General features: G+C 42.2%; 1 protein-coding gene across 1 annotated transcript; it reads right to left on the reverse strand.

Annotated features, from left to right (window-relative positions):
- Nucleotides 1-3,956: 3,956 nt before the first annotated feature.
- On the reverse strand, nucleotides 3,957-12,240 carry LOC102038383 (GDNF family receptor alpha-4). Its single transcript, XM_031055334.1, has 7 exons — nucleotides 11,967-12,240; nucleotides 11,192-11,284; nucleotides 10,421-10,766; nucleotides 10,238-10,347; nucleotides 8,968-9,102; nucleotides 7,865-7,995; nucleotides 3,957-7,557 (listed from the first exon to the last, which is right to left on the reverse strand). The coding sequence occupies exons 1-7, from the start codon at nucleotides 12,232-12,234 to the stop codon at nucleotides 7,423-7,425; spliced, it is 1,218 nt and encodes a 405-aa protein (XP_030911194.1). The 5' UTR covers nucleotides 12,235-12,240; the 3' UTR covers nucleotides 3,957-7,422.
- Nucleotides 12,241-13,912: the final 1,672 nt, after the last annotated feature.

The following is a 13,912-nucleotide window of genomic DNA, read 5'->3' on the forward strand; positions in this document are numbered from 1 at the left end:
ATTAGGTCAGTCTGTGCAAAACAGACCATCTAAAGGATTGACTTTCCTTTTAAATACCTTGTAAAACAAGTTTGTCTTTCTGCTGTCTCCATTTCTGCCTGTTTTTCCAGGGTGTGTGTTGCTGGGAAGCCTGTCCAGAGCTGGTTCACTGACTGGATGCTTTTCTAAACCTTCCTTCCCCACGGACTATTAGCTCCTTTGACTGATTTGAGGCTGCCAAGAAAGGTGTAAATTGAGATAAAGATGGGCTATGAAGACCTGAGGATAATAGGCCATTTTGTATGGTTTAGGTTAAGAAACAACTGAGATGTAAGGGACTTAAATCAAGCTAAAAACATTGCTAGGTTGGAATAGGCGATCTGCTTATGAATCCATGTTGCCAAAATTAAATTAGTTCTCAGTTTGGGAAATCTTGATAACAACATATGAAAAAAATAAAACACGTGTTTTTTTAGATCATTTAATAAATTAAAGGCACTAGTTTGCAGAAAGTTCATCACGAGCAGCTGTTTGGGTTCATTATGTGTGCTGTTGCCACATATGTGTTTGCCCATTTTTCTTTAGGAGAAGATTGGGAGTCTCAGGAAAAATTATGTGAAGTCAGGATTCTTTCACATTTTTATCTTTGTAGAAGCTTCAAACCCAGTGCAGGTGCTGCAGGAAACTGCTTTCTCGCTTTCTCTTGTTGTGGGGACTGGAGCATCTCTCTTATGATATCTGAGAAAGAAAAATTAAAACAGGGCATTAGACTCAGTCTTGGAAATATCTTAACATAGGCAACTGGAATCTGAATTGAAAAGTTCATGCTTGAAAATCTGAATTAAATACAGACTCGGGTAGCTACCTGAGCAATACTATGCTATTGTGAGTAATAGCAGGACTCCTGGTGACATCTGTTAACTTAGATCAGTCAAAAACAAATGAAAAATAGACTAGTAAATCAATCAACTCATCATCTTGTCCATTTTGTTACCATTTTATCGTGTCTGATTTACCAGGTGGAAGATGTAACTCAGTGATGCTTGAGAAGACAGGCCAGCCTTGAGCTCTTAGTGTTAGCATTTCAAGCTTGTAGAGGGACTATTATGTCCTACATAGTATGAATAAAACAGCTCAGATATTACTCTGAATATTTTAGTAAATTGCTTCATGCCAAGTCATGGTCTTTCTCTCACAGCGTTTCTGCGTTCAAAATGTATATAAAACTGATGTTTTCACTGTCATTTGTAGTTCTGTATTAGTTCCATTTACACTGTGATTTGTATTTGTATATTAAAAATGAAGTGTTCAGTGCACAACAGAACTTCTGTTGTGATGCCTCTGTATCTCCTAGTTGGGAGTAGCATAGCAATTGGTTGTGTAGTGTATTGGTGGAACTGGATTCCTTGTGCATTAAAATTTTTGCACAATAACAGATTGAAATTTAGAAAAAAAGATGGGAAATATTTTAGCCGGCTTCTGGTAGAACCATCATAACATACCACATACTCTGATTTGGAATGATGGGTGTGAAATCCAAAGAGCTTGTGGCTGGAAGAATTAGCTGCTAATCTCACATTTCTACAGAAAGACTGAGCAATTCCTGTTTTGTAGCCCTGAAAACATAATGGAGCCCTGGGGATCACTGACAAAACAAGCTTCTCAGAGCCACTAGCACTTAGCAAAATTGACTTCAGTTAATCAAAAGATTCTTGGGGGCGGGGGGAAGGAAGAAGCTGGTGGCTTGGAAAGCTGGAGAACAAGTAACTGCAGATGTTTAAAGATATTCCAGTTTCTTGTGGTGAAGCTCAATGACCTATAATATCAGTATCTAATGGGCAAACTTATATTGAAGATAAAGTCATTTAAGTACTAGACTGGTGGAGGAAAAAAGGTGAAAGGGAGGAGAGTACAGTGGCACTTTGCTCAGCTTGTGTGGACATAGAGGCATTGACCACAACTCTCTGGTTCCATCCATCCAGCCAATTCCTTATCCACCAATTTGTCCACCCTTCAAACCTCTTTCTCTTCAATTTGGAGATAAGGATGTCATGTGATTTACTAATCAATTTTGATTCAGCCATATTATCAGTAGGACATTTCTCAGTCTTTTTACAGTTATCTCTGTTTATAAATAATCTTCCTTTATGCTCTCAGGCTCACTAGCAATTCTTCTTTCAAAGTGCTTCTAGAGGGTCCAGTCCATACTGCTTAGCTCTTCAAGCATCTCATGGTGTGCAGTCTGTGATTCTGGCCATACAGTAAAGCCAAGGCAAAGATTATTTTCTCTACATCAGGGTAAGTGATTGGAGTGTTGCTTAATAAATTTTGTCATCTGATGGGGGGAGGAACAGCTGAATCACATGCCTTGCAGGAAAACAGGTGGGACCAATGGGAAGAAAGATGAGCCAGAAATCGCACAATTATTTTGTGCTAGCTTAATGTCTGCTTGTTCTGCCCAAAGGTAAAGACATAGTTATCAGAGCCATTTATCAGGTACACCATTTTAGTATAAACTTGTTTAAAAAAGGGTAGAGCCCCTTTGTCATTTTAATTAGACAGTAACCCATTGATTCCAAACGGACCTTCATTTTCTAATTATTAGTACGTAATGTCATTAAACATCTTCTACTGGACAGGATTGCTCTAAAAGCTTTAGTTCCAGAGCTCTAATATTAGGCTTTTGGCATTCATCCCTGTGCGTGAAAAGCAGTCCGTTTGTTTACCAGGAATTTAGATTCCCATTACTGGCGGAATTAGCAGCGAGCTATTAGCCTGATTCAAGCACTTAACAATTGCTGATCATCTCCTCCTAGCTTGGGGATAATGGAGGTGATCAGCTGTAAATGGAAAGTATGTGTGGCTATTTTCATGGAGGCACTTGGAGAAAGTGCAGCATCCCCTGACCTCTGCTAACCCTGGGGTTTGCAAGAAACCCAAACACCAAGTCACTTCCTGGAGGAGAGCTAATCACCTATCAGAAGAGCTTCCATTAGAGACTAACCAAGCTCAGGCTCAACCGACCCTGCCTCAAATGAAAAAAGGTTCAGCCACAAAGTCCCTGGAGTATAAGTGATTGGCCTCTGATTGTATTTACCAGGATCTGTTTCAGTGGGGGAGGCAGCAGTGGAATAGCTGCGAGTTGTGATTCCATAGCAGGGAACTATCCTGTGGAGCTCAGCAGTGCTGATTGGCTTCCTCTTTCTCCACTGTTGTCCCCAAAAGCTTTGCGTGGTTTGTGGACACCTCAAAGATTGCTTTGACAATTCTCCTTTTTATTCTGTGTAGTCTATTGTGTGAAGTTGCCTACCACAGAGTGACATGATTTTTAGGATGTATTGAAAAAGATATTTTCATTCCATATAGATGCTGAACCTATAGCCCTTTCCTGTAAATTGAAAGTTACCTTTTATTGTCAGCTGATTTTGAGAGGTGTGCTGGAGACCTGTAGCCAGGAATCACTGTTTGAAACCAAAAGTGCTTTAGCTTTTCATCATCTGCAATAACATATTGTTCCCCCTTCTAAAAGGACAACTGCAGCCACTTGATTCTTGCTAAAACATAGACATTTCTTGGAGGCAGTGGGAATTATTTGAATGAGGCAAGGACACTATTTTTGGACTTGCAAAATCAAAGTTTATCTCTGGCATCATCTTACTTATGACCTCGGGCAAGAAATGTGAATTGGTTCTCCCACTTGTCACAAGAAACCACTTATCTAACAGTCGGCTGAGCTCACTCCTGGAGGACTATATGAATGCCCTTTGTAAATGCTACAAGAGACCTAAGGCTCTATCAGAGTTCTAGAAGCCACATCTGAAGTACCTGACAGTGAGCGATATCTGTAAAAGTTAAGATTGCTTTGTAAGAGATTCTAACTCTGTTCTTAACATTTCTGTTCCATAATGCCTCCAGCAGTGGAGATAAGGAGTGTAGCTTCTATGAAAAGGAAAGGAAGGCAGGAGACTTCTAGAGTTGCAAGATAAATTTTATTAGTCAGACCTCACATTATCTTACTCTTTAAAAAATAATCTGCATTACAGTAATTAGAAGGTTCCCTCCTCCCATATGCTTGCTGAATGCTAATTTTTAAGACTGTCTGGATAGAGAATTTTTATTGGATTAATTTTGTGTTTTGTGGATTATCTTTTGTGAGACCATAGGTGCTCACAGGATGTTGTTTTCCACTTTCTGGGAACAGAAGCTGAAGGGGGGTTCTTAATTGCCCTGTAGTATGGTTAGTAAGCTGTTCTGAATGGGTTTAGGAAATGTGCCAGTCTTGGAACATTGATGGTGCTGACAGAACTGAATTGATAGTGATACTGGCATGACATTTCTAGTAGCAGTTAAGTTGTGCATGCATATATGCTGTGTAGTTGAAAAACTGTGATATATGGAGACCAGGTGTTAGAAAAGTCTAAGTGAAAATGGGTTTGCTGTGAGTGCATGTGAATGAAGGTGTAGTTAGAAGTGAATTTTGCTTGCAGTTATTGATGAACCAGCTAAGAGGCAGCTGTGTATATAAAGGTGCATGAAAAAAGGACACTTGGAAAAAAAACCCCAACAAACTGACATGTTTTGTTTCAATTTCAGTCTAGAGTATGATTTGTCCAAGTATCAAGCATTTTCCTATACAATCCAGGATATGACAGAAGACTGCAATTGTAATCAATAATCCTCTTAGTAGGAATTTAGTGCCCTAACCATGAACAAGAAATTGCTAATCCCTTTTTCTGTATCAATCTGTTTTACAGCACTAAATTTGGGAAAGAGGAAAGATCACAGCACAGATGAGTGGGAGATCAATGCAGTACATTGTGTACCAGTGTGTGTGGTACAGATCACTCAGAAATCTACTCCATTATTCTCACAAGTATTCTCTCTGTTGTGTGGAATAGTGAAAAGAATAACATTTTCTTCTTCCCTGTCACTCTCCATTAACTTCTAGAGATGATAGATGCTATTACTTTACAGTCAAGAATCTTGATACATTTCTATGTCCCACAATATGGAGGATGGCCTAATGTACATACTATATTAGGGTTACACGGACTCTATTTTTATTAACTAATGCTGGCAAACATGTGGAAACAGTGCTGTCTCTTGCTCCAAATAGCCATATTTCAGTAGGTAAGGAGAAATATCAGCATTAGTACACCTGTGTATTAAGAAAACATATTCATTCCTACTGCATGTAAATAATATATTGCTTCTCTGTGTGACAGAGGAGCTGATGCTGCTGCATGCATGTTTTCTTCACTCTGCCTGCCTAGGAAATAAACAGAAGTCTGGAATTGGAAATGAAAATATTAAGACTGCGGTAGGATAATTACTTTGATACACATGATGGTGTAAGATTCTGTAATAAGGTGTCTGATAGTGACTGTGCTTTCTTGGCAACAGATAAAACACAGGATAAAAAGAAATACTCAGCTACTCTACCTCTGTTCAGGATTATAATCTTGTTTGGATGTGTATAGTATTGTTCAGATCTGTTGCCTCTCTCTGAGTATGAGCAATGGGCTCGACGTGTGCATGGAGGAGCTGTTTTGAGCTGAGTTTCTGGCTATTTGAAAATGTTGGCTGGTTGGTGAGGCAACTCTTGCACACAATTGATTGTAGACTGTTAACCTATGCTCAGAAATCAATATTCACTTAACACCACATTTTAACAGACAAACGCAGTACAAACTAACAGCAGTTACGCAGTGCACACATTTACATTCAGAATAAACAGGTTATGACACAGTGCTTGGCAGAAGAGGAAGATGGGGCAAGTGGCTGGAAGGTGACAATGGTAACTTGAATATGTGGACAGATACAAGGAGATTCTTGCACCTGTATGTCCCAGGGTTTGTGACCAATGCGCCTTCAAAGAGCCAAATGTATTCTCTAAGGGTTACAGAGATGGTCTGTCCTGAGGCCAGGCATCATCTTTTGCTGGATAAGCCTAAATCTACTGGAGGTGAGCATCTTTCATCTTGAGCAACAAAACCCAAGTGTGTTGCTAGGTGCGATAATGGATTACATGTATGTTGAAGGAACAACAGAATGGAGCATAAACTCCAGTATAGTGTTCTTGATCTGGACTGGTATTTTTCATATACTTAAAAGAATGGATTTGAAAAGGGAACTGAAAGTAATCCAGAGATGGTGTTTACCGAGGACTTCACATGTATATCTTTTGAGCTTTACTTGCAACCTACCCTGAAGCACAGGCTTCTAGTCTTTAGGATGATATGCTCTATGCCTTCATAGGCTTGAGAAATGGATACCAACAAAACTCGTTAAGCGCAACAACTCCAAGTGCCAGGTCTCACATCTGGTTTGGGGCAACCCTCAATATCAGTACAGAGCGGGGGAGTGAAATGGATTGAGAGTAGCCCTGCAGCAAAGGACTTGGACACATGGCTAGATGGAAAACTAGACATGACTCGGAAAAATGCACTTGCAGCCCAGAAAGCCATCCTGCAGCCTGGGCTACATAAAAAGAAGCATGGCCAGCAGGCTGGGAGGCCATTCTTCCCCTCTACCCCAGCCCACCTCCCCACCCGGAGTTCAGCGTTCCAACTTTGGGGTGCCCAGTACGTGACAGACATGGGCCTCTTCAAGCAGGTTCAGATGAGGCCATGAAAATTACAAGAGGGCTAGAACTCCTCTCCTATGAAGAAAGGCCAAGACAGTTGATGTGGTTTGGCCTGGAGAAGAGAACGCTCTGTGGAGACTTTGTCATGCCTTTTCAACACATCAGGGGGGATGATAAGCACTGAGACTTTTTTTTCAGGGTCTCTAGGGACAGGATATGGAACAACATTTTTAAATCGAAAGAGGGTATGTTTAGATTGACTATTAGGAAAAAATTATTCCCTGTGAAGGTGGTGATGCACTGGCATAGATTGTCCAGAGAAGCTGTGCTTGCCCTATGCCTTCAAGTGTTCAAGGCCAGGTTGAATGGTGTTTGCAGCAACCTGGTCTAGTGGAAGGTAGTCCCTGCCTGTGGCATGGGGGTTGAAGCTAAATGGTTTTTTAAGGTCCCTTCAAACCCAAACCATTCAATGATTGTATGCCTGAGGAGGAGCTTCAGATGGTGGGGTGGTCGAAGACACTGTCAGATCATCTCTACAGTCAGAAACCAAACTCTGCACAAATTCGGAAAGAAATCAGACCTTTGATTTAACCGATTCAGCTGGAACATTAGCCTGTTACTCAGAATGTGTACACAGCAGAAGCAATGGTGAGAACTGTACCTGCAGAGCTCAGTGCAAACTGACAGGGGGAAAGCAGGGTGCAAGTATGTGGGAGGTTTCCAGCGATTGCCATTCTGCGTTAAGGCTGTTCCTCTTGTCTGAAAGCCTTCTGTTTCCCAAAGGTAAATCTGTATTGGGACATGCCTGGATATGGAATAATATTAATAATATGGGAAGGAATTCCTTTTATACCACATTAATGTGGGCTAAGCAACAGGGGCAGGAACAGAGCCAGAGAAGGCCAGGAAGTAACAGCTCCAGAAAATACAGAGGAGGCCATAGGAACACTGCTCTGTTTGGAGCTGTCTCGTTGTGTCTTCCCTTCAGCCACCTAGGAAATAAAAAGGAGGGATGAATCCCAGTTAGACACATTTATGCTCAAACTTCTGGCTGCAGAACCTCTGGTTCTGGGCACTAGTGTGAGACTATTGAAACTCCTGTGGCCAGACATACAGCCTCCTATTTTTGCTTGTCTGTGGAAGGACTAACTTAAGGTAGAGTAGTCCAGTGTTCTGCATGCACATGGCATTCCTTGGTTTGATGTCCAAAGTCACATATTTCCAGATCCAAGGTTTTTCAACTACTGTCTCTAGGCTACTTGACTCGCTGCTTTGTGAAGGCAACAAAGCATTGCGTACCTGGGACATTGCCGAAGAGAGAGATGCGCTGGCACTGTCTCCTTGGAAGCTTAGGGAAGATGAATAAAATAAGTCTTCCTGTCTTTCTAGAGCTGTCTGCTTCAGGTGCATTTGAGACCAAATGGTATTTTCTGCAAACAGAAGTAAAGTAAGAGTCTTACTGTGCTTTTCTTGTGCACACCTTGGAGTCTAGTGAGCAGAAGTCTAGAGAAGCTGTTTTAGGAAAGGCACTCACAGGCTGTGTGGTCTTGATTTAGAAAATACATATTCTCTGTTTTGTGAATGGCCTGTCAGTTTGTGAGCTTACTTGTGAGATTGAGCAGACTGCAAAAACAGTTTGAACTGTACTTGAAGAATTTTGGGGCCCCTTTGCAACTTACCCAACTCTGTATTTTGTAAGGGGCAGGTTTGTAGTATCTCGGATGAGATGATTCAATTGTAGATGTGTCTATAGTGCTGGGTGTAAGGCTTTTTATATACTGTAGGAGGCAGGTTTAAATATTAATCATTTATGTAATTATGCTGTTTTCTTTTATATCCTTTTAAAGCTTTTACAAATATAAAATATTTAAATCTCATTAAGGTATGTTGCTAAAACACTAGGGAAATAAAAGAAATACAGATTTAGGATTGCACAGTTGCATATAACAGGACTTCTGCAACTACTACGCTGAATCTAGTAACGGGCTGCATCAGAAGCTACTTATCTTGACTGAGTAAATGAGGGCTGGGGGTGAGTACGGAAACAGAGGATGAGGAGGGGAATCCTGACCCCATAATCCTGGTGCACAGATGTGGTTACTCAGCAACCTATGGATACAGCATATCTGATCTCCCCTTGGTGATGTTTTTGCAGTGCCCTTCATTTGAATGATGTTTGGAAATAGCTTCAAGGGTGTTTGAGGTGAACAGAAATGTTGCCAAAAGATACAGAAACAGTTCTTAGAGCAGATCCAGGCTGGTCCCATAGGTTGCAGAGAAGATCATGGATCATTGCAGAAGATAAAACTATACACAAGAGCAATGCAACACAGAATCTTGAAACCACAGGATTTAAATTGCTCTCTGCTGAGCTGATTCTCTGTGATGTGATTGATGCTTACCAAGGCATTTGTTGCTCTCAAACATGCCGAGTATCTGATCACACTTCTCCTTCTGGTTGCCGCTGTTCTCACATGTACACCACAAGGAAACCTCCACACTGGAGTTACTGACATAGTTGGGTGTCATGGGCGTGCCTGTCCCAAACCCCCAGATGAAAGAAGCATTATGAATCATGTTATACTGAAGGAAATGCTGCCCTGGAGGCAGAAGCCTTCCACTGTGATAAGCGTGTTACCCAGGCAAGGTCAGGCTTGATTAACCTACCTGAAGTCTGCTGAGCTGTGAGAAAGTGTTGAGATTGCTACCCCTGACACAGGCACTCTGAGATGTATTGAGAACTGAAGCTGGTGCAAGCATTAAATTGTGATGTGTACACAGCAGACGCAATGGTGAGAACTGTACCTGCAGAGCTCAGTGCAAATTGATGGGGGGAAAGCAATTTAATGGTGCAAGCATTAAACTGTGAAGGATTTTTGTTTTAGGATGTGAAGGACTTGCGTGGACTCAGCTGACATATGGCAGCAAAAGGTACTCTTGCTTCTTGGGTAACTGGCAACACTGTGTAGCCAGGTGTCTTTTGACAAACAAATACTGTACACCTGTAGCGTGCCATCCAGGCAGTGTTCATGTAGCTCAAAACTAGCAGAGCCATCTGGAGAAATTGAAGGTATAGTCTCGATTTACAGCTTCTGAGGTACTGCTGCTCTTTATATCCTCTTTTGAGCTACTCTGAAAATGTTTTAGTAGGTTGGTAGATAGTAAATAACTAAAACCAAAGATGACCTTTCTTCTAACAGCTGGTAGTCCTATGTTCTGGTTGCCTCTGAGAACACAGTGCACACAATACTAACAAGCCATCAGGAATCTAAAGTCAGGCAGTGACGGAATGCTGTGTTTAATCACTGCTGTGATGGGATGTAACTCCAGCATTAGGAATGACAATGACTTAGTTCACACAAGCCCACGGAGTTCTGTTGCTGAGGTACTTGGGGTGCTTTGCACCAGCTGATGATGCAGAGAGGCATAGAGAAATCTCAGGCAAGGATGGGGCAAAGTACAGCAAAAAATGCCATGGAAGAGCTCTCTTTGGACTGCATTTACCTCTGAGGCGAGGGAGAGCACTAGCGTCCATCCGTAAGGCATATTCACCAGTATACTGAGTGCTACCTCCTGCAGGAGACTGGAATGGTCCTTCACAGCATCAGAGAGTGCCTGCAAGTTTGTGGCCTGAAAGCATCTACCCTGTATCTTCCTGTGGATATCACTTACCAATCATCCCCATGTAAGCCTGCAGGCATGCAGCATGGTTGTGCAGAGAGCAGCCATCTGGAGACATGTCTACAGGTTGACAATTTTGTTGGAAGTCAGCCAGTCGGGATCTGTAGGAAGGAAAATGAGACCATCAGTGTCGATGTTGTTCTCTTGGATAACATCCGCTGCTGCCTGACCTACTTGCAGATATGGTCTTCTAAGCAGGAGTCCAGAAGCCAGAGGCAATTTGGTTTGGTGTTATACTGGAAAGAACAGTCAGGAACAATAGTTTTGCGGCGTCTTTCTCCACAAAATTCATCTTGACATGGACAGAACAGGATCCTTTTGGTGAAATCCTCAGGAACTTTCTCAAAGAAATTTCTTAGCCCTCTGTGGCACTTGCGCCGGTCACACACATCCTCACTTGCTGCTCCCTTGGTGCAGATGGAGGCATAGTCTGTGCGCAGACGAAAACACTTCTTGCTCAGATTACAGATGTGTGTTGCTCTCAGACATGGATTTGTTGCATCTCCTGCAAACTGTGAGCCTATAAACCCAAAAGAAACACAAAAACCATGAAGCAAGTCTCCAGAAGAGATTTGGTATGGAAGCAGGAACACTCCTTTCTTGATGGTCAGATTCGAAAAATCAAAAACAACAAAGCAAACCAGTCCTTCTATGTGCCTGCTGTATGACACCGTGATTATACTAGTTACAAAAGAGTATTTTTTTATTGGTTCATAGTAGGGTCCTTGTTTCGGAATATGGATCATTGTGAGTTATTACCGGGTTCATGGGCCTGGATCTGTGGCTTTATTTATGCGTGGTAGGAGTGACAAATTTAGGCAAGTAGCTAGAGCAGGCATTCCTCTGATTAAAGAGGCCATTACCCCAAATTGTTCTTAATAATCTTCAACCCATGAAAAGATAAGAGAGGGCAGCATTATATCATGTAACCATTACAATTCTTACCTGATACCAGAGCTGCCAGTTTATTATAATCTGTCTTCCAGTGTTCTTCATTTGCTGAATTCTCATAGGGAGAGGTCTCCAAATTGAGATAGCCTAGGCAAGATACAAGATATTTAATGCAGTGGGAGATGGGAGAAATGCTTTATGACCAGTTTTGTTTGTTTGTTTGTTTATTCTTAAATTGATATTTTTCTTATTTATGCCTGGTTCTTTCCTCAGGCTGGATTTCAGAAATGCTCTGTCTCACTCAAAGCCAAATGCCAAGAATGGTTCTTCTGGAAATGCTAAGCTATTACTGCATAAAACCCTCATTATATTTTGTCCAGCTGGAATTGGGTCTATCTAGTCATTTGGATTTTTCAGCTTCAGTAAGTGTCAGGAGCTGAGCAGCACAGGCAGGCTATAGTGGGAGGTCAAGTAGAAGCATCCCACAAAAGAAAGCAGCAGAACACTTAGGGATGCTATGGCAATATGTGTCATAATCACGTGTGTTTTCAGTGATGGACAGACAGGACCACTTTGAGGTATTTTTCACAGCACTAAGTCTAACTGTCTCAGTGTAGCTATCAGGTTTGCTGATGTATTTGAAGGGCTGGTCCCATACCAGATCAGTTTTCTCTGCTCATCAGAGTAGTAATGAATTCTCTTTACTAGGAGATATGGTTCCGGAGCAATTACCTACAGCGCTGAGAAGTGGACATTGACGGTTGTTTTCACCTAGGGGGTGGGGGTAAGCCTTACTAGTTCCTTGTAAATTTATATTACTTCATCTCACCATCTGTCATGCTGGAGTGAACGGTCCAGAAAATGCGTAAGCAGTGCTCCTGTCTCTTCATGCGCCGGTGACACTTGCAGTGCAGCAAAGAGCTGTTCCCGAGGTCAAGCTCTGCATTCAGGCATCTGACCCTGCTATCATGATCCAGTGAAAGGAGGCGAGTCTTGGCCAGGGCACAGTTTTCCAGGGTCCTGTATGTGGCATTGCAGGTGGAGTCAGAGAGACACAGCTGCTCTGCCATGACACAGTCGCTGCTGGGCAGAGCCATGAGGTCTCCTGATCAAGTAGAGAAAAGAGTGTTAGGGCCCCAGTCAAAATGAATGCCACACAAGCATCTTGTAATTGTTCTGCAGGGATTCTGTCTTCAACAAGGACTCCTTGCAAGAAACAGAACTTGTTGGGATCTTTCATGTGGAGTAGTTAAGGGACAAGATCTGTCTCCATTTAGGAAAAAAAAAGGATGAGTATAAATGAAAGAGGGAACAAAAGGTTAAATAAAAGCCTCCATAATAATTTTGTTCAACTTGGCTGGGATCAGGGATTGCTCTGTATTTTGGGGACTAGTAAATGCCTGTGAAACCTTGGGGTTGCTGAGGCCTGCTTTGAAGAGCTCTTCTATCTGGGCACTGAAAACCACAGTGCAATAAGCACATATAACACCATACTATGTACTGTGAGTCAGTACTGCTGCAATTACTAAAGTATATGCTGGTCATTAAGAGATGTACTGAGAAAACCACTTGTAGGGTATAAAAAACAACTACTTTAATGAGCCTGAAGACTTAAGAATATGTATTCTTTGCATAATAAAATTAATCCTTAACAAAGGATGCAAGTAGCTTCATATGGAAGGGCTGATATGCAGTCAATTAAAGTATATAGAGCCCAGTCCCAAAAATCCCTGCCAAAGATGCAGATGAAGGCTTGGCCCATAAGAACCTCATGAAGTTCAACCAGTCCAAGTGCAGGTGCTGCACCTGGGTCAGGGCAATTCCAGACCCAAGTCCAGACTGGGAGATGAATTGAGAGCAGCCTTCCAGAGGAGGACTTGGGGATTCTCAGGGGTGAGCTGGTCATGTGCACTTGCAGCCCAAAAAGCAAATATGTCCTGAGCTGCATCAAAATCAGCATGGCCAGCAGATTGAGAGAGTAGGTTCTGCCCTTATGAGACCCCACCTGCAGTGCTGCATCCAGCCCTGGCACCCGCAGCACAGGAAGGACATTAACCTCTTAGCATGGGTCCAGAGGAGGCCCAAAGATGCTCCGAGGGCTGGAGCACCTCCTGCTATGAGACAGATTGAGAGAGCTGGTGTTATTCAGCCTGAAGAAAGCTGCAGGGACACCTCCACTGGATCCCCTTTCAGTACTTAAAGGGGACTTTTTAAAAGAGGAGGGATAGCAACTTTTTATACAGGCAGATAGTGATAGGACAAGGGGGAACAGTTTTAAAATAAAAAGACAAGATTTAGATTAGATGTTAGGAAGAAGTTATTTACTCAAAGGGTGGTAAGGGCCTGGCACAGGTTGCCCAGAGCAGCTGTGGCTGCCCCATCCCTGGAAGTGTCCAAGGCCAGGTTGGAGGAGACTTGGGGCTACCTGGTCTAGGGGAAGGTGTCCCTGTCCATGGCAGGGGGGTAGACCAAGATGATCTTTAAGGTTCCTTCCTGCCCAAGTCTTTCTATAATTTTATGATTATGTTGTTGTGGGTAGATGAATTCAGTCTGTGATCTTTCTTTGTTTCTGCAGTATATGAATCTATGTTTACAGTACAATTACAATGAAGTCTTGAAACAAGACAGTTTCCTAATAAAATTTATATGTAGGCTGGCATGTTTCTTCCCCTCAGGTCAATATTCCTTGGCTGGCTTTTGGAAGTGACTGTGCTGAGCCTTACATCTACCTTTAGTGTTCTTTGGGTACATCATGTTACTTATTTACTTGTTCAG

This window comes from Geospiza fortis, unplaced genomic scaffold, assembly GCF_000277835.1.
Source record: "Geospiza fortis unplaced genomic scaffold, GeoFor_1.0 scaffold55, whole genome shotgun sequence".
NCBI classification, from domain to species: domain Eukaryota; kingdom Metazoa; phylum Chordata; class Aves; order Passeriformes; family Thraupidae; genus Geospiza; species Geospiza fortis.

Excerpts from the sequence above, each read along its gene's own strand:
- LOC102038383 (XM_031055334.1), bottom strand. The coding sequence starts at position 12,234 with ATGGCTCTGCCCAGCAGCGACTGTGTCATGGCAGAGCAGCTGTGTCTC. Across the intron at positions 10,348-10,420 it reads TTAGAAGACCATATCTGCAA|ATCCCGACTGGCTGACTTCC; the intron begins GTAGGTCAGGCA and ends TCCTTCCTACAG. Across the intron at positions 7,996-8,967 it reads TGAGAGCAACAAATGCCTTG|AAAATACCATTTGGTCTCAA; the intron begins GTAAGCATCAAT and ends TTCTGTTTGCAG.